General features: G+C 43.7%; 1 protein-coding gene across 2 annotated transcripts; it reads right to left on the reverse strand.

The window, feature by feature from the left end:
• Nucleotides 1-525: 525 nt before the first annotated feature.
• OSCP1 (organic solute carrier partner 1) lies at nt 526-18564 on the reverse strand. Of its 2 annotated transcripts, XM_048500633.1 has the most exons (11): nt 18254-18564; nt 13134-13163; nt 9826-9980; nt 7234-7401; nt 6483-6563; nt 6241-6344; nt 5319-5447; nt 5159-5228; nt 2574-2713; nt 2192-2255; nt 526-1139 (listed from the first exon to the last, which is right to left on the reverse strand). In XM_048500633.1, exons 1-11 carry the CDS (start codon nt 18363-18365, stop codon nt 1023-1025), a joined length of 1170 nt encoding a protein of 389 aa, XP_048356590.1. In that variant the 5' UTR covers nt 18366-18564; the 3' UTR covers nt 526-1022. The 2 variants fall into 2 exon arrangements, with proteins under 2 accessions (XP_048356590.1, XP_048356591.1); XM_048500634.1 differs by lacking the exon at nt 13134-13163 and having other exon boundaries at nt 18254-18562.
• Nucleotides 18565-18601: the final 37 nt, after the last annotated feature.

Genomic DNA, 18601 nt, shown 5'->3' on the forward strand with positions numbered 1-18601 from the left:
TTATAGTTAAAAATGAACCTAGATTCCCAAAACCTTGTGTGCGTCTTCTTAGTAGGAAAAAAAAAGGTTTGCCACATCCTGCATGCCCAAGGAGCTGTTTCAGAAAAAAAAAATGGAAACCTTAGTAAGAGATTATCCTTTCCATGCACACTCATGGGAAAAGTGAGGAGAAGGTTACATAGACAGAATCAGGGGCTACAGTTATGCCCAGATGGGTTAATGCAAAGTGAGCATACAGGAGGCATTTGGTGGGTGTGGTGTTGGAGTTAGCTGTCCACAGCCAGTTTCCCTGAAGAGGCTCATCTGAAAAGTGAATACAGAGATCTGATCTAGAATCAGGTAAAGTGTCAAGAAAAGGCAGAAATGCTAAAAAGGCCATATAGCCCATTGTTGGAACCTCCCCCACAACAGAAGGAGCATAACCATTTTAGATGTGGGCCACAAGCTGACATGTGAGACTGCAGATTTTCACAGATCGGCACATACACTGTTCGCAATCAGTAAGGCACTTCTGGAAACAGCAGGTTGTTTTTGGTCTTTATTACTGCAGCAGATAAAGAATGTGGCTGATACATCAATCCAACCTTCTTGCCAGCTTTGGCTGCTATATTAAAAATGAAGGAACTGTTCCTTCTGTTCTTTGTAGGATACATTCACAAGATAATTAGCATCACTGCACAGCTGGCATTTCTAATTATGAAAGATACCTGGGGGAAACAATGCCTCTTCCATGAACACGTGTGAGTTAAAGGCAGGATGAATGTCCACTTCCACTGCTGAAACATCTAACTGACCCCACAGGGGTCAAGGTAGGCCACGACAACAAAGCGAGGAGGCTACTGAATCACCTCCGTCCATTTCCCCAAAGGTCAACTGGGCCTCTGTGCCATCCAGCTTGTATAACCCAACACAAATGGACGGCCTTGGCGACCATTCCCTTCTGCAGGAGGCTGGTGGCTGAGTTCTACGAGGGACTGGATATGACATGCTGCCCAGACAATTCTGTTCCCCAGAGCCAGGCCTTACAGCTCGTCCATCATGGCTAGTAAGTCAGCTCCCTTGCTGGTGCTCTGCTGGGGCTGCTCTGCCACCTCAAACTCTTCCATGATTCGGCTCAGCTCCTCATTCCGCTCTTGGTCCTATTTAAGAGAGTAACATCATTACAAAGAACAGCTTAAAGGAAAAGAATGAAAATTCAATATAGGCCAGTTCTAACTCAACTATGTCAGAAACAGATTCTTGAACTCTTTACCTTTTCTCTTTAGAAAATCGATTTAAAATTAATGTAACCTCAGATAATTTCAGAAGTTGCAAAATGTGAGTGACAAGTTCCAGGTATTGCCTCAACAAAACTGTTGTATGACCAGATGCATTTACCAGGAGCTCTGAGTAAGATTTTAAAGTGTGGTGCCAAAACCTGAGTTACCAGGAGTTTCAGCTGTGGCAAGACTGTCTTAGATGCCCCTAGTAAATGCATCTGGCTGTACAACAGTTTTGTTGAGAAGAAGCCTGCAAAACTGGAATTTGTCTTATGTTCCAGGAACAAAATGCCTTAGGAATTCCCTACTGCAAGATATAAGTGTTGCAAACTGGTTAAAATTTTTGGTAAAGCAAACCTAAGATGTCCACGATGAAATAAGTCTACCTATCATTGGAGAAAACTGCATGGAAAAGCAGTCACTTGAATATACACTTCCCATAAACACCTGCCTGGTTCTTTTGCGTGCTGGATCTTTGTTCTGATTCACCCAGTTGCATTCTGCTGCATTCACAGAATGCAGGGTCCTCCCATATTCAAAGATATTCAGTGTGAGCCACACCCTCATGTAGTTACTTATGCAGGCAGATCACATTAAACACACATCCACCTGCATATTCTGTGAAACTGAAAAGCTTGCATACCATTACTCACACAAAGGCTCACTCCGCACATGCAGAATAATGCACTTTCAAACTGCTTTCAGTGCTCTTTGAAGCTGTGCAGAATAGCAAAATCCACTTGCAAACAGTTGTGAAAGTGGTTTGAAAATGCATTATTTTGCGTGTGCGGAAGGGGCCAAAGTGTTGTTTTCTAGCACACATGACATATTCAGTGTCTACATGGGCACTGCGCAATCCATCCAAATATACATTTTATTCAGCTACTAAAGTCAGTCTCCAAATGAAATGTCACAGAGTTGTGATGGCATACCTGGTCAGCTTGTATGCTCACAACCTGATAAGAGAGTTCCTCCGGACGTGTCAGAGCTGCGTGTCTTGAGGAAAAGAATAAAGAGACTTAGATGAATTTCATTTGCTGCCCAACAGGATGCCACAAAGACAAATTGTCTGAGAAGTTGCCCTTGGTAGCTTTTGCCACTTCTCTCTCTCACTGAAATTTTTGATGCTTAGTGCATCAATTGTTGATCCATAGTGCCATATCTGGAGAGGATCTTTGGTGACCCTTATGCTAGTCAAAGTGGGTGCTGACCTTCTCCAGTAGAGAAGGCACACAAACTCCACTCTCCACTTTCCCCCCTTAAAGCTACCCCTTTCTTGCACCAACATCACAGCAAAACAGAGACTAATCATACTCTTCTTCTTCATCTGTGGTGAAGAGATTCAGCCGGAAGCCTGCCTCAGTGCCCAGGGGCTTCTTTATCTCCAGGCCACCCATCAGCCTGGCCAAAAAGTTCAGCTCTTCTTTGGCTAGAGGGTTGGGAGTGGCATTCTCCTGCAAGGAATGGCAATGGGCTTGTTACACATGGAAGCAAATAAATAAACAGACAGATACTGGGAGGTCTCACCCATTCTAGTTTAGCAAACTACCGACTCTAATAGCCCAGATTAGCCCACTCTCATCAAAGCTCAGAAGCAAACCACGGTTGGTACTTGGATGGACAACTGTGGCTGCTTCAATGGCAAACCTCCTCTGCTTATCTCTTGAAACTTCACTGGGCCGCTATGAGTTGGTTGTGTCTCAACAACACACTTTACCTTAGTTCAGCAAAGGGGAGGGTCGTAAGCCTGGACTTTAGAGGAAAAGGAACTTTACAAGGGAAGGATATATACTTGCATCATGAAACTATTCTCAAGAACTTGGGCAGCTGAAACTTCTATCAAGCTACATCTCAGAGAGTGGACTGTAATGCTGTGGGATATTTTGGGGCTCAGTTTACAATTGCATAAATCTACAAGATAAACCTCTTGTTCTAGAGCAGATATTCTCAAACTCTTTGAGTTGCAGAGCACTTTTCAGCAGAGAAATTTATCATGGAACACTATCTTTGCCCTTGTGCTAAAGGCATGTATGTGCATTCTTGGCTGTTTTCTATCTACTGTATTTTTTCAAGTTGTTATCTTTTATTGTACATATAGCAAAAGCACAAATTATTTTTTGAATTTTAAATAACTTAAAATTTGACCTAAACTTAATTTTTTGCATTGAAAGTCATTAAAAATTGTAACTTTAAATATCGTTTTCTCAAAACCACTGATCACATTTATTCCAACCTCTCTGTGGAGCACTTGGACATCATTTGTGGAGCACTTGAACTGTTTGGGAACCATTATTCTAGAGGCTCTCTCTTTCTCCTCTCTGGAGATCTCTTGGGAAAAGAGATGCTCCTCTCCTACCCTGGTGGCCTATGCTCTTCTCTTCTGCCATCCTGCCTTAATTTTCTTCCAAGTTCTTCAGAGCTCCGTAAAAAATTCCTATAGCAGACTACTGAAGTTGTGCCTGGCAACTGAGACAACCCAATCACAAGCAGGGTTGCCAGCTTCCAGGTGGTTCTAACAAAAGACAGTGAGGTGCAGATACTGAATGGATACAATACAGTAAGCTGTACCAATCAGCACTGTAAATATTCCAATAAAACAATAATGAACAATAAAGTGTATTTTTTGTTTCACAAAAGTAAAGCAGCTGTGAACATTTTTACTGCAACCCAGGATTGAAATTAAACCTGTTTAGTCCCATGAAAAAGTCCTGATCCATCCCAGCGAAAACATGCTTCGAAATCTTCATCATGGTCAAATAATCATAAATCTAAATGCTGATATTTTTCATAAATAACAACACAGTTCAGGATCTTCAAACGATCTCTAAGCTGAATAAATCAGGACTTTTTCTTGGAACTGAACAGGTTTACTTATTTGGTTTCATTTATATGCCGCCCTCCCCGAAAGGGCTCAGGGTGGCTTACAATAATAAAATATAACACAGTAAAACTCTATTTAGTAAACAATTAAAACTGCTATTAATAATTAAAACCAAGTCAAAATTAATTAAAATACAACTGAAATAAAAGTCTACTTAAAACTTAAAACCAGAATTAGGATTAGGGCCGGCAACAAATGTAATTATATAGGCCTCAACCAAAGGCCCTGTGGAATTGCATCAAATCCCGCAGGGCCCCGGTGTTAAGCGGCAGAGCATTCTACCAGGTAGGGGCCAGGGCGGAAAAATCCCTGGCCCTGGTTTAGGCCAATCTAACAGTAGAAGGGCAGGGGGCTACCAGGAGGTTCGTATCTGCAGGAAATATAGGATTATGCAGGAAATATAGGATATATAGGAAATATAGGATAATGCAGTTTCAAGCAAGGGTTTCTTTTTTTTTTTTGTATATGATTTCTGTTTTGTGATGTTATGACTGACATCTAGTGGTGAACATTTTTACTGCTTTTTATATACCAAAAATACATATTTACCATTGTTAATTATTGTGTTATATTGGAATATTTACAGTGTTGATTAGTACAGATTATTGTATTGTAATCTCCTGATAGTAGCTGAAGATCTCCCACTATTACAACTGATATCCTGGTGAAAGAGATCGGTTCACCTGCAGAAATTGCCTGCTTTGGAAGGTGAACCTTATGGCATTGTAATTAATCAAAGTCCCTTCCCTTCCCTCCTCTCCCCAAAACCAACCCTCCTCTGGCTCCACTCCCAAAATCTCCAGATATTTCCCAACCCTAATCACAATGGAAGGGTTAGAAAATAAAATCAACCTGACGAGGCTGAGTAATGTTCTGATGAATGTTGTTCTAATTTGAGACAAGGGGGTTGTTCACCTCACAAAGGGACTGCACAGTGGGGAGGGGTGTGTGTGCAGCAATATTCCAAGTGGGCTCTAAACACAGAAGTGCCTGAGAAGATAAAATACAAGAGACCAACCTTTATACGGGACGCTGTATTTTTGGCTGTTCCTGACATGTGTGTCTCTACAGGCCGGCTGATGCTATACCTAGAAGGCAAACAAAAAGTGTACAGAAGACACAGAGGGAAAGTGCCAAATGCTCACAACAGAGGTGTGACTTTGCAAGCTGTTGCTTACATGTTTGTTCCCAGTTTAATGACTCTGTCTCCATAAAGGTCGAATGAGCCTTCCCGGAGAGGAAGGAGATAATTCCCACCATGAACAAATTCAGTCCTTTTAATTTCATCCCCTTGATTGTTGAAAAGCCTGGGGGGGGGGAAAAAAAGCAAAATCTGATCACCAATTTTACAGTACAGGCTTGTGAAGCTCTAGAAAGTCTTTGTCTTCAAAAGGGTCTATCAGAAGCAATTCAACTGGGATAGCTTAGTAATGTGTACTATTATAGGAGTTGAGGAAAACATGTTTTCCAGTCTAGGGCATACCCTAAACTGAATCAGACCATTGATCAATCAAAGTCAGTACTGTTGTCAGACTGGCAGTGGATTTCCAGGGATTCTGGTGGAAGTCTTTCGGATCATCTAGCACCTGATCCTTTAGAAGAAGAAGAGTTGGATTTATATCCCTCCTTTCTCTCCTGTAAGGAGACTCAAAGGGGCTTACAATCTCCTTGCCATTCCCCCCCCCCCCACAACAAACACCCCGTGAGGTAGGTGGGGCTGAGAGAGCTCAGAAGAACTGGGACTAGCCCAAGGTCACCCAGCTGGTGTGTATTGGAGTGTACAGGCTAATCTGAATTCCCCAGATAAGCTTCCACAGCTCAAGGGGTAGCGGGGAATCAAACTCGGTTCCTCTAGATTAGAGTACACCTGCTCTTAACCACTACGCCACTGCTACTTTAACTGGATATGCTGGGGATTGAACTTGGAACCATTCGTATGACCAGCTGATTCTCTTCCATTGAGTGATGGCCCTTCCAGAGACACTCTTGCTCCTATTCAGGATGCCCATTTGACTTAGACAGCCCATCTCAGGACAGGGTCTCCCTCCAGGACTGCTGACCTACCCCAGCAATGTAGAGAAAGCTGATGGAAAGAGTCACCTGATGAGTCCTGGAACCTCTGTCCCCCAAGGAACTGGACCCGAGGTCGGGAGCACAAAGCGGCCATTGGAGTTCTGAACTTTATCTTTTAAGAAGATGGAGACCTGTGGAGGGACAATCCCAAAGGTTTGTCAGCGCAATGGCACCATTTACAAATTATTTATGCTTTGTTTCTACATCTTACCATGCAATATTTTTCCCTTGCCCCATTTCCACTGGACAGGCTTTTTGGAAATACATACCCTGATGTGCATGTCCTGAAAGAAGATGAGCAATGTTTGCCGAATGAGCTGAAATTCCCCATCAGAGAGTGATCCATATGTCTGGGAAAGAGAATTGGATTGTAACATGAGCAACGCACAAGGCTTCAGCTTTAGTGTCATTCATATTTATATAGCTCTTTTTAATGGGCAAGGTGCTTCACATATCCCTATAATGGATGGTAAAAAGATTCACTCTTCCCATTTCAGCGACAGGCCACTTAAAACAGTATGACTTTCTCAAAGCTATCTAGTGGATCTCTGGATGCTTATGGGATCTTAAACCAGGTTCAACAATCAAGTAATCAACATGGAAATCTGGATCAAAACAGCACACACTTATTTCATGAAATCTGTGCTCTGTTTTCAAATGCCACTCAGTTCAGAACGGGTTACAACTTTTGTACTGCAATACTGACATAATCCAGACTTGCTTGTGTTATATTTAAGGCTGCTGATCTATTGCTGTCTGCTGCTTAAATCCCTAAACATTACTTTATTTCATCACTAATCATCCTACCCCATTTTATATCCTCCTCTCTGATGCTTTTATACTTCCCTTTTGGAAATCTGTATCTACTTTGTTATTTGCAAAGCTGTCACCTCTTCTGTAATCAAGTGTGACTTGCAACTAGACAAGTGAGCTAGCCACCCAAAAGCCATCTTGTAGCACTTTTGTCATTACATATAACCAAAAGTTGAACAACTCACAGAAGGCATGATGTATGCTTACATCAATTAGCTGCCGAAAGGTTTCATCGACTTGATTCAGAATGCTGGGTGAATCTTGGATAAAATCCTTGATGGAATCCAAGTGGTTGAAAGTGACGAGCAGAATGTCTTTGGGCCGAGGGCAGAGTAGAACCTGGTACTTGAAGGCCATGGTCATAAGATCGTAGAGCTACAGAAAAAATGCAAGTGGCATCTAGTTAGACTGCAGAACCCAGAACAGATAGCTAAGCCACCACATATGTAGTGCAGTTCCAAGCAGAGTTTACACCCTTCTGAACATCAGTGGGCTTAGTTATAGAAGCAGTGTGACTCTCCTTGAGACTGCTCTGATAACCCTGATAATGCCCTGATTTTGGGACCAATTTATGCCTGAATAAATTAATTAAAAATAATAAATTAGGGTTAGGGTTAAGGCAAGGGCAGGGGCTCAGGCTTGCCTTAGTGTTCTAGGGCGCAGTCCAATAATAGCGCGATGGTCATTTTTAGGTTTCGGGTTTTTGTTACAATTTTGGGACCAATTTGTGACTGAATAAATTAAATAAAAATAATAAGTTAGGGTCAGGGTTAAGGCAAGGACAGGGGTCAGGCTTGCCTTAGTGTTCTAGGGCGCAGTCCAAGAATAGGGCTATGGTCAGTTTTAGGGTTGCGGTTTTTGTTACAATTTTGGCAACAATTTAAGACAGAATAAATTAAATAAAAATAATAAATTAGGTTTAAGGCAAGGGCAGGGGCTCAGGCTTCCCTTAGTGCAGCAATTCCCAACCAGTGTTCCGGGGCACCCTGGGGTGCCATGAGCATGCTACTGGAATTCTACTGGCCCTCCTCCCTTTATCCCTACCCTGCCCCTTCCTTGTTTTCCTTTGTGGCCTCCCTACCCCCTCCCTGGGGACTTCTCCTGCTCCCGCTGCTCACCTTGCCTCTTGCTTTTTCCCAAACTCCTGTTCCTCCTGCGGGCGGCAGTGTTTTGGTTACTTTGCCACCTGGAAGCTTGCTTGCTACCCCCGCTGGGCCCCCATGCATCCTGAAGGCACCCCTCCCCCGCGATCGTGATGGTTCAGGGCTGGAGTCCGGGGCACAGGTGAAACCTCCCTGCCTCCCCCTCCCACCCCAGTCATCTAAATTCCACCCTCCCACACCCATACCCACCCCTTTCAACCCTTCCCCACCCCTATACTCATCCCAACCCCTTCCCAACTCCTACTCACAACTTCCAACCTTGTCACCCTGCCCCACCAGGACCCTCTCCCAATCTGTCACCCCAAGCTTTCCCTTTCAACCCCCCTGCCATCTCCAGTTGCTCCTCCCCACCCTCCCCTTATCCTCACATTCCAACTTACCCCAAGCCACACCTCTCTGACCCCCAAGCCACAGACTTAGAATCAGGTAAGTGTCGTGCCATGAGAAAGGGGTGTAGGATTCACTACAGCTTCACTAAAGCCCACCATGGTGTGTATGTGTGTGTGTGAAGCAGGGGCACTGGGAGGGGAATATGGGGGTGCCAAGCAGGGGCACGGGAGGGGAAGGTGGGGTGTGGCAGGGGCATACAGCCCATGGGGTACCGTGAGATATGAAGAGTGAGGTCAAGGGTGCCGCAACGTCAAAAGGGTTGGAAAACATTGAGTTAGCTGTTTGGAACTCTCTAATTGAAGTGCTGACAAGACTTAATTTCTAAATTCAGTTCAATGTAACCATCATCGTTCCTAAACCACTAACTCCTAGACTATTCCCGCCCCCCCCACTTAAAGACATCTATTTCACCCATTGCTTACCAAAGAAGGACTTGTGGCTTTTCTCCAGGAAACTCAGTTCTTTCTCTATTTACAATTTCACCACACTCAGGAGCTTTACTGCCCCATATCAAGGTTTGGTCTCCTCAGAGAAACTAAACCAAGTCACCAGTGTGATTAATTAGGGTTTCTGTGTAACGGTTACATATAGGACTTTGGCACAGATTCCTTCACTTAAATCTGACCTTACTGGCCCTTACTCATAGTAGCTCAGCTCTCACAGAACTAGCCCTCAGCCACCAGATAATGGATCTATAACAGAACAAGCGATCTATAATAGAACAAGACTTCACTCTGGGGCTCCAAACAGTTCTCTCCCTCAGCTCTAATTGCCTTTGGGTTAACAATGCGCAGCAGTTCTCTCTGGCCAATCAGGCTGCGTTCTCAGTAAACCCTTTATGCTCTCCACATTCTAAGGTCAGAATGAGCCTACGTGGCAGTATAGGTTACATTAGGTGATAGGAATTAAGTGGGATGAGGTTGTCTGCAGGAGTCCAACAAGCAATGAATGTGGTCATGAAAGTGCACCCAGCATGGTACACCAAAGTGGTTGCATCATTTTCCTATCACACATGCAATTCCTGCAGCTTCAGGGATTTTGTAACAGCCTTCTGAAGCTGGACTGTGATGGTGCAGTAAATCCCCTGCAGTGGAGCATCTCAACTTTGGCCATATCCCCACTATGTGCTCATCTATACCCAGTCCACATGCAGAGTTGTGTGATTTGCCTCTAGTTGCATTCAATGGCAGTATTTTTTGGTAAAGAGTGAGTGGAAGCTGAGGGAAATTGAAAGGTTGTACCTTACCTTATCCATGCTGGCTTGGTTCAGCCTCATGATGGATGCGTGCGCTAGCCGGTCATACACGGTTCTCAAGGCCTTCTTGGAATAGAGCTCCTGTGGTTTAAACAACTCCTCCATAAACTTTTTATTGAACATGGTTGTAATGATGTCATTCATAACTGCAAAGACAAAAGAGTCCAACTTGTCAGGACCGCCTATGCTCCATTTTAATTCTGCAGGACAAAAAAGACGTTTGTGGCTGAGGGAAGGGTGGACTGCACAGGCCGTTCCAAATGCAACATGGAGGCACCATCCCCAAGAACCAAGGCCCCATACATGGCTCTGCCTGTTCCCAAGATCCTTTCAAGAAGGCAGCCAAGGATTTCATTACTAACATTAGCAATGCAGGACTGGGAAACATATTCTTCTCTTGGGAATGAAATATCAGCACCTGCTCTTCCTGTTGCTCCTCCAACAAAACGATCACAACAAAAAAGTGGAAATGTGTCTTAATTCAACAACTCCAGGAGTGGAATGACAAGTGTCTCTCCTTTCACATCAGCAAGCTCCACCAACTCTGTTTCTTGTGACTGTGACTTAAAACCTTCTGAATCTGCAGCAGTTTGTTTGAACCAGGAAGTTATTGTACCTGGTCTGCACTTGCAATTAGTTTGGGCTGAGATACACAACCAAATGCCACTAGTGGCAAAAGATTAATACTGGTGGCTTTTTATTAAATATTAATACATATCTAAAGGGGCTTCCAGGTCTGCCTGGTACATGCTAACAATACTGCCCCTGCAGCAGTGGTGGGGTTCAGCAGGTTCGCACCACTTCGGCAGAACCAGTTGTTAAAATGGTGCTTGTAAACAACCAGTTGTTAAATTATTTGAATCCCACCAACGGAACCGGCTGTTAAATTTATTTGAATCCCATCACTGCCCTGCAGTCTTCAACATCTCTACATGCATAATAACTGTGATATAACACCACTGCTCTTTAATTACTAGTTTCAGGTGGATATCCATTTTGGTCTGCGGTGGAAGAGCAAGATTTGAGTCCAGCAGCACCTAAAAGAGTAGCAAGATTTCCAGGGGATAAGTTTTCAAAGTAAAAGCTCCATCTGATGAAGGATGTTCTGACTCTTAAAAGCTTATACTGAGAAAATCCTGTTGGACATGAAGATTGCTACTCAATTAGTAGACATATTCCTTTTGCCTCTAGTGATAGGCAAGAACTGCTTGGTCTTCAGAGGATGCTCCCATTCATCACAGTAGATATCCCTTGTGCTATAGTTGTTTGGACACATATAAATAATCCTCAAAAATGGGAGACAGTAAAAAACCCCTACTCTTAGAAATGACCGCACACCTGGGGACTAAAAATAGAGCAGGAAAAATATATCACACTCTGGAGTGTTGTGGGGTTTCTGGGCTGTATGGCCATGTTCCAGCAGCATTTTCTCCTGACTTTTCACCTGCATCTGTGGCTAGCATCTTTAGAGGAAGGTGAAAAGTCAGGAGAAAATGCTACTGGAATATGGCCATACAGCCTGGAAACCCCACAACACTCCAGTGATTCTAGCCGTGAAAGCCTTTGACAATACATATCACACTCTCATTTGCCAAAAATCAAAGAACCAAGCTGATAGGTTATCCTCGAGTATGGCTGGAAAATCCTCCAGTCACCAGCATCAGATTTGAGGTAGATGGGATTTCTGTAGGCAAGCTGAGATTACCTGCAACTTTCTGGGACAAAGGAACATTTTATGGGGTTTAGCCTTGAATGAAACCAGATTCACGAGGGCAGTTCTGACACTTGAGAGAGCATCAGCAATGATTGAGGTGGTCTTGCCTCCTGTCTTAGACAATCTTATGAGTGGTTTTTCTCCAGACTTTCTACATAGTAGTTTCAATTATTAAGCCTTTTTTTCTATGTTCCCTTGCACTAACAGCAGATGACCTATCTAGTATCCAGCAGTGATTGTTAATGCACAGGCACTGGGGATGAATGCATAGAACCTTTATTTTGCAATTCCCTCTTGATCATTTCTGCAACAATCCTTGACAAGCTCTAGGCATGGTATGAAATCTACCTCGCAGGATGCCTCTAAAGAGCTTCCAGGACACTATTCATTTCTGCTCGTGGAAAGAGCCACCCATAGCAGAATTTGACAGTCCTTCCATGTCTCCGTTTAGGGCTTTTGGAACGGGCAGCCTCGTGTCTGAGTTGTTTCTCTGTCAGCCCCAACCGGAAAAGCCCCTCTTGCTAGTTGGGAAACACACCCCAGAGAGAGTGGTCCCAAGAGTCACTTCTCACATTGTTCTTTCATGCCCACATGATGCGTTAGGTAACATGCCACTCTGCCAAAACTGAAGCCATGGGAAAAACCAAGCGGGTGAGACGGCCTAGCCAGCTGCCCTGTCATCCCTCAGGATCTTCTGTACCAGGAAACAATTAAACTTTGGGAGCGTCAACATGAGACAAAGTGCTGGGTCTCCTTAAGCAGCCACCAATGAAAACTAGAGAGGGGAGTCGTTATATACTGTCTCTTGAGTAGCTGTGCCAGTAGCCGTGCCAAAGCCACCTCGCCATACAGCTCATATCTCCATGTGGCACATCAGCAATGCAGGACACGCCCCCCTAACTACTTCCAAAATTGCAGTGCAATTTGAAGCAAGAAAAACAGACACCTGGCGGCACTTGGAGCTGGATTTGTCCCAGGGCGTATTTGCTAAAACTTGATCATTTCCTCTCTTTAATTCATTTCAGGCCTATTAAACAAGACGCAGCAACGGTTTTAGGATTTAACTCAGGATATCTGAAGGTGCCAGAAGAGAACGGTGACACTCTCTGGACTTAGTCAGAAAACAGTGGACTGGGACTAGTACAAGACAGCTGCCTACAGGAGCTGGGGGGAGGGGCTGCAATTATGCGGCAGGGGAGGAAAAGGGGGAGAGAGCTGGGAACAGGGTGACACATAGACAGTATGCATGCTCTCTGCCTGCATTTGCTCATGAACAATGCTCATGGTACTCATGCAGCTGCATGCTCGCGCTCACATGGGTTTGAAAAAGTTTTCCAATGGCGATGTTCAGCAGTCAGTTGGGTAAAGCCCACTCAGGTGAGTTCCCAAAGAAGCTCGCCTGAGGAGCACTGGTGAAGTCTCTTGGTTGTTCAGCTCACCGTCAGGGTCATTTCTGCCTGTTTTTAAATGCAGAAAAGCCTCAGTTGAAGAGCTGCTACCACTACAGCAGTGAAGCGGTGGGGGGACGGAGTGTGTATGTGTGGGCACATGGTTCTACTGCATGCAACTAAAAATGTTACAGTACCTCGTCTCCTGTCCACATCAGTCCATTCATCTACACGAAGCATAAAACAGAAAAAACGATGGGTCAAGGAGTAAGAACAACACACTGACAAGCAGGCTGAAAGGGGGAAAAAATAAATGAAAAAGAATCCTAGCAAGGGACAACAGCATTAAGCGTGCTGCTGCAGCATTGGAAATATACAAAAGAGGGAAGTGAGTGTTAATTTCGTTTTAAAAAATAGATATATGAAAATTTAAAAACTACACTATGGCCCTGTTATTTCATCTAAAGGGCTACAAGAATCTGAGATCTCTGTCTATTGGAGAACCTGGAATATTTATGAGATTTACTTCTTAGCCTTCCTTTAAAGAGACTGGGGAACGAAGTCACATGGAGTTAGCCCATGTTATCCTTGTAAGTTAGAGGGACAGAGAATGACTTGCCCAGTAAATCTGATGGGGAATTGATTTGCGGGTCTCTCCAAAACCAAGATTTCATCAACTCCATCACATTGGTAGAAAATTTAAAATATTCCCCTAATAGAATCAGCACCTCAGTATCTGATGCTGGTACCTGGAGAGCAGAAATCTTTTTCTGGCTTTTTCTATGTGTACCAAGTTACTTACATCCCTTCACACATCAACCTTGCTTTGACACCCCCCCCCCTTTCTCTTACAATTATATTCCAAATGGTTTTTTCTGGGAAATCAGGACTAATACCCCTCAAAGCTAACCCAGTAAAAAAAATTGTCCTAGAAGTAAAGGAATGTTTCCTCATAGCATCTGGAATTGCAACCCTTTGTGTGACTGCTAATATAGGATCAGGCATTTTCTCCTCTATGGCTTCCTCTTCTTTTAGGATGAAACATTCCCAGTATTCAAAACTCTACTGAGGAATATTCTTTACTGTCATGTTTCCAAGTACTACTGACATGGAAATGCTTTCAGACATGGTGGTCCAAAACCTATCACCAGATAGAAGACTCAAGATCATACAAAGACACACAGGTCATCAGTTAGAAATTGAGAAGAACTTTATGAACTTGATAAACAGGTGGGAATTAAATGCCTCTCTTTATTCTTGTATAAAGTTTCTGAGTTTAAAATGTGTGGGACAATAGACACTCAAGAATTCAGGATCCTCATGAGGAATGGCAAAAGAAAGACCCATTGAAAAACATTAGAACTACAAGTAAAATATCAGCTCAGTACCTTTATTGGTAAGTCTTGGCTCAGTATGTCTGAGAAATCAGATTATTTATTCATCTGCTTCATTTATACCCTGCCCTTTTCGCCACTGGGGACCTAAGGCATCTTAAATCATTCTCTGGTCCTCCATTTTATCCTCCTCAAAACCCTGTGATGTAGGTTAGGCTGGGTACCTATCAGCTCAGTACCTTTATTGGTAAGTCTTGGCTCAGTATGTCTGAGAAATCAGATTATTTATTCATCTGCTTCATTTATACCCTGCCCTTTTCGCCACTGGGGACCTAAAGCATCTTAAATCATTCTCTGGTCCTCCATTTTATTCTCCTCAAAACCCTGTGATGTAGGTTAGGCTGGGGGTATGACCAAAGTCACCCAACAAGCTTCTGGGATTCAAAACTGGGTCCTCCTGGCTCTTAGCCCAGCATTCTAATCACTACACAATACTGGCTGTTTAGTAAAAGTGGCTTTTTGTGCTGTCTGAAAAGAATCCCAATAAGAATAAAGAAAGAATGAGAGGGTCTTCATAAAAGATTGGAACTAATGATGCAGAATGCTATGCCTGCAGACTGGTCTTTGGAATGGAGACATTTCAAATCTTTATGCGTGGAGGGATTCTATAAGTCAGAAGAGTCCAACTCTGGCCCTCCAGATGTTCATGGACTGTGCTTAATGCTGGCAGGGGCTGATGGGAATTGTAGTCCATGAATATCAGGGCCAGAATTCAACACTCCTGCTCTAAGTGCTGCAAATTGTTGGTCTGAGAGTCCCAAAACATGTGAATCTTCTGCCAATTAAAGACAACATTCTTACTGCTCTGCCCCCACATCCGTAGTAAGAGAAGTCCTTCCTGGAACACATAAATCACCAGCAACTGTCTATTTCTGGAGGGTAAATGATGCACATTTTTGCACCCCTTCCCCACGGTCTCTTAACTGTACATGTCAATGTGCGTAACCATCAGCAAGTAGTCTACCTGTACCAACAAACACAGGGAAAAGCTTGCAAATCCCAGATGGAAAACAAATCAAGTTACAATTAACGTAGCTTGCAGAACATTTGTGTCTGGGTACACACGGAAAGCCAGGAATTGGGGAGCCTGCATCCCAGACCAACATTCCCATTCTCATTTAGATGACCTGAACACCCAAGGGAAACACATTTTTGCCAAAAGCTGGTAACCTCTTCAATGGTAAGCAGTAGCCCCTCACTCTACAGGACTCAGATGGACATAAATGGCATATGGCATAAGGCAGCTGCCTATCCAAAGGACCACCGTTGGTGTACAGTGCAGCTTCATGTAGTTACTCTAGTTTAAGCCAATGGAATTCGATGGGCTTAAACTGGAGTAATTCTGCACATAAATGAACCAGGAGTCAAGCATATGAATGTTCAGTCTTGACTGTATCATCTCCCCCACCTGTTTGATACTGGGGCATATCTTTGAGGACCACAAATCACCACTTAAATCTAAATGCATTTTCCAATCCAGAGCTGGCACCTCTACCATTGGTCCACAGCCCACTTTATTTTATGCCAGTTCTCTTAAACTTCCTCTGATCTGCTAGATACATGCCGTACCCAATCTTATTTCGGAAGAGACTACAACTATCACCTCTGACCAGGAAAGAAGTGTTGCAGTAACAATGATACCATTCCTTTTTTTCATGCCAAATTTGCAAGTTGAATGAAAGATTATACGTCTGCTGATCACCCTTTGTCTTTGACAGCTGGAACAACTCCAGAAAAAGATTTAATTGCTTTTCAGAAGTCATAATTGGGCTTTTTGCCTTCATATATCAGATTATCTCATATGCACTTGCTGATTGGCTATTTGCATCTGTCTTGCTTATCTCTAATTTAGTGTAACCAATCAGAAATCCAGAAATAACTATGTTTATGAGAAAACAGAGAAATACTATTTTAAAAAGAAATAAGCACATCACATACAAATGAGAAAGAGATTATATTTAATAACTTGGTTATCTTTAGTATGTTTGGGAATTTGTCCTAATCTATAACCTGTGACTTCTCAGCCTACAGGTGCATGGACTTCACAATGATTAAAAAAGTGGGCATCCAGCTGAGTTTGAATAGCAAATGTTTGCTAAAACTGAAATGTTGGGGTTGTAGGGTATTTTCAAGGTACCCAGTACCCAGTTTGGCAGGATATGAATATGCAGCACATATTCTAGATCATTTAATGCTAACAGTGGGATCTACAAACATGCAATATTAATTAAGGAGTGAAGTGCCACATGATAGGGCAGGTGCAACACAAATCAAGCCGGGATTTTAATTTGTGTTATTAATTTGGAAATGATTTCAAACTGACTTAGAGTCCTGAGTTCCATGCAAGAAGATTTAGATGTCATTTCAATGGCAAGGGAATCTGGCTAGAATTCTTCTTGTGTGCTACTTCAAAATGTTTGTACATCAACCATAGCGTCATGCCCTTTAATTAGTTCAGAAACCAAAACTTTTAGCAAACAAGATTTGGTAACAACCTGCTGATGGTCCCCAGCCTGAAGTGCCCAGCTGTCCTTAACTAGATCCAAGGATTTCTTGGTTCTGACCAGGGCCCTGCAGGACTTATCTCACTTCCGCAGGGCCTGTAAGACAGAACTGTTTCTCCAAACCTACAGTTGAGGACAGCAACAGATATATTTCCATCTTAGTTGGCCTTCTTTTCTTCCCCATCCCTGTTATACTGAATTTATTTTAGCATGAAGGGTTGGGAACTTTTTGAGCCCTTTCATCCTTGGTTGGACCAAGTGACATCTTTATATGTTTTAGTGTATTATTGTTTATTACAAGTTCATGTCTAATTTTGTTTTGTTTTTATACAGTTGTGAGCTGCTCTGAGCCCACTATAGTGGGGGCGGGGAGAGGGATTAAAAAAACAAATAAATAAGTAAATGATATGTTTGGAAACTTGCATTTGCTGACTTCAAACAGCAATGGATCAAAGAGAAATCTGTGCCTTTGGAAGTTCTACCCAAAACTCACCTCTTCCTTGTCCTTTTAACTGATTTGGAAATAAAATCAAAGAAAACTTTTGTAGCATCTGGAAGACTCTGATTTGTTAGAGCCACTCTGTGGACTGCAGGAACTGGAATTGCAGTCAGCTGTTCATAGAACACATGCAAGAACACTTCTGCCACAATAAAAAAGGCAAGTCTTTCATGAAGCCTGTCTACCCCATTCCTACACATGCAGCAATTCAGGGGCATATTGATGAGGGGAGAATCACCTGTGTCACTGAAGAGCAAGGATTTTAATTTTCAAAGAAGTTCTAGATTAGTGTTCCAATAAATAAAGGGCATTACTAATCTCTTGCACTTTCTTATAAGCAGAAAGCTAGTTCCTCATTGATAACCCCTTTTTCTCTATGGCTTTTAAAAATTTGGCAGATTTTTTATGTGGGAGAGCATGAGCCATGCGGTTTCTGAAGCCAGCAGTCCGAAGGGCTCCAGTTCATCTCAGGATTCGACCACTTCACTTTACTACCTGTGACAGCTGTGGCTTCTAAACTAAGCAGTTCCCCCAGGGTTCAGAGCGTGCGTTTGGCGACTAACACACGATCTGCAAAGAGGAGGCAGCAAAGCGGGTGAACGAACTGCGTCACTGCAGACTCCAGTTCTGAACGCTCCTTTGCACACACGCGCCTTGCAAGTAGAAAACTAGTCATGGGGCCTCACGACGACCACCCCTTTGTGTCCTGTGCTGGTTTTCTGCTTGCAATGCCGACACTATCTAACAGAGAAATCCCGTTCCGGAGTAGGCGAGCAATCTATCCCACGCCCTTATTCTCCGACACGTTTCAGCCAAACCAAGCGGGGGAGGGGGGTTTGCACTGACAGGAACACTTCTCCCCCCCCCTTCCAGGGTGCTTTCAAAGGGGGCGGGGCGTTTCCTGAGGCCGTCCGGCTGACCTTTGCGCGCCTTCTCTCCCGGAATGCTCTGCGCGCGCAGCCGTTGGTCCAGAATGTAGAGCATCTCCCCGCCTAGGTTAAGGAACAGAAGTGGCAGCGTCCGCGTCGACATGGCGCCCGACTGCGGCCCAGGCCCCGGCCTGGCTGGAAATGTCACCCCACCGAGCGAGTTTCGGGAGCCACTTTGACGACGCCAACCCTGTTGCTCGGAGACGGGGAACGAGCCAATCGCAGGGCGTCTTCGTGACAGGTGGGACTTGACGTTCTCCGAGGCTTCGCCCGCTCCACCCACTCCCGGCAAAGAGAGCAGCATCGAGGTGGGAAGGACTGTTTTGTGCGTTCTGTGCG

This window comes from Sphaerodactylus townsendi, linkage group LG06 (assembly GCF_021028975.2).
Source record: "Sphaerodactylus townsendi isolate TG3544 linkage group LG06, MPM_Stown_v2.3, whole genome shotgun sequence".
NCBI classification, from domain to species: Eukaryota; Metazoa; Chordata; class Lepidosauria; order Squamata; family Sphaerodactylidae; genus Sphaerodactylus; species Sphaerodactylus townsendi.

Coding starts and splice junctions, on each gene's coding strand:
- OSCP1 (XM_048500633.1), bottom strand. CDS start 18,365: ATGTCGACGCGGACGCTGCCACTTCTGTTCCTTAACCTAGGCGGGGAG. Junction 6,564..7,233: donor CCTTTCGGCAGCTAATTGAT/GTAAGCATACAT, acceptor TCTCTTTCCCAG/ACATATGGATCACTCTCTGA. Junction 5,229..5,318: donor ATTAAACTGGGAACAAACAT/GTAAGCAACAGC, acceptor TTTGCCTTCTAG/GTATAGCATCAGCCGGCCTG.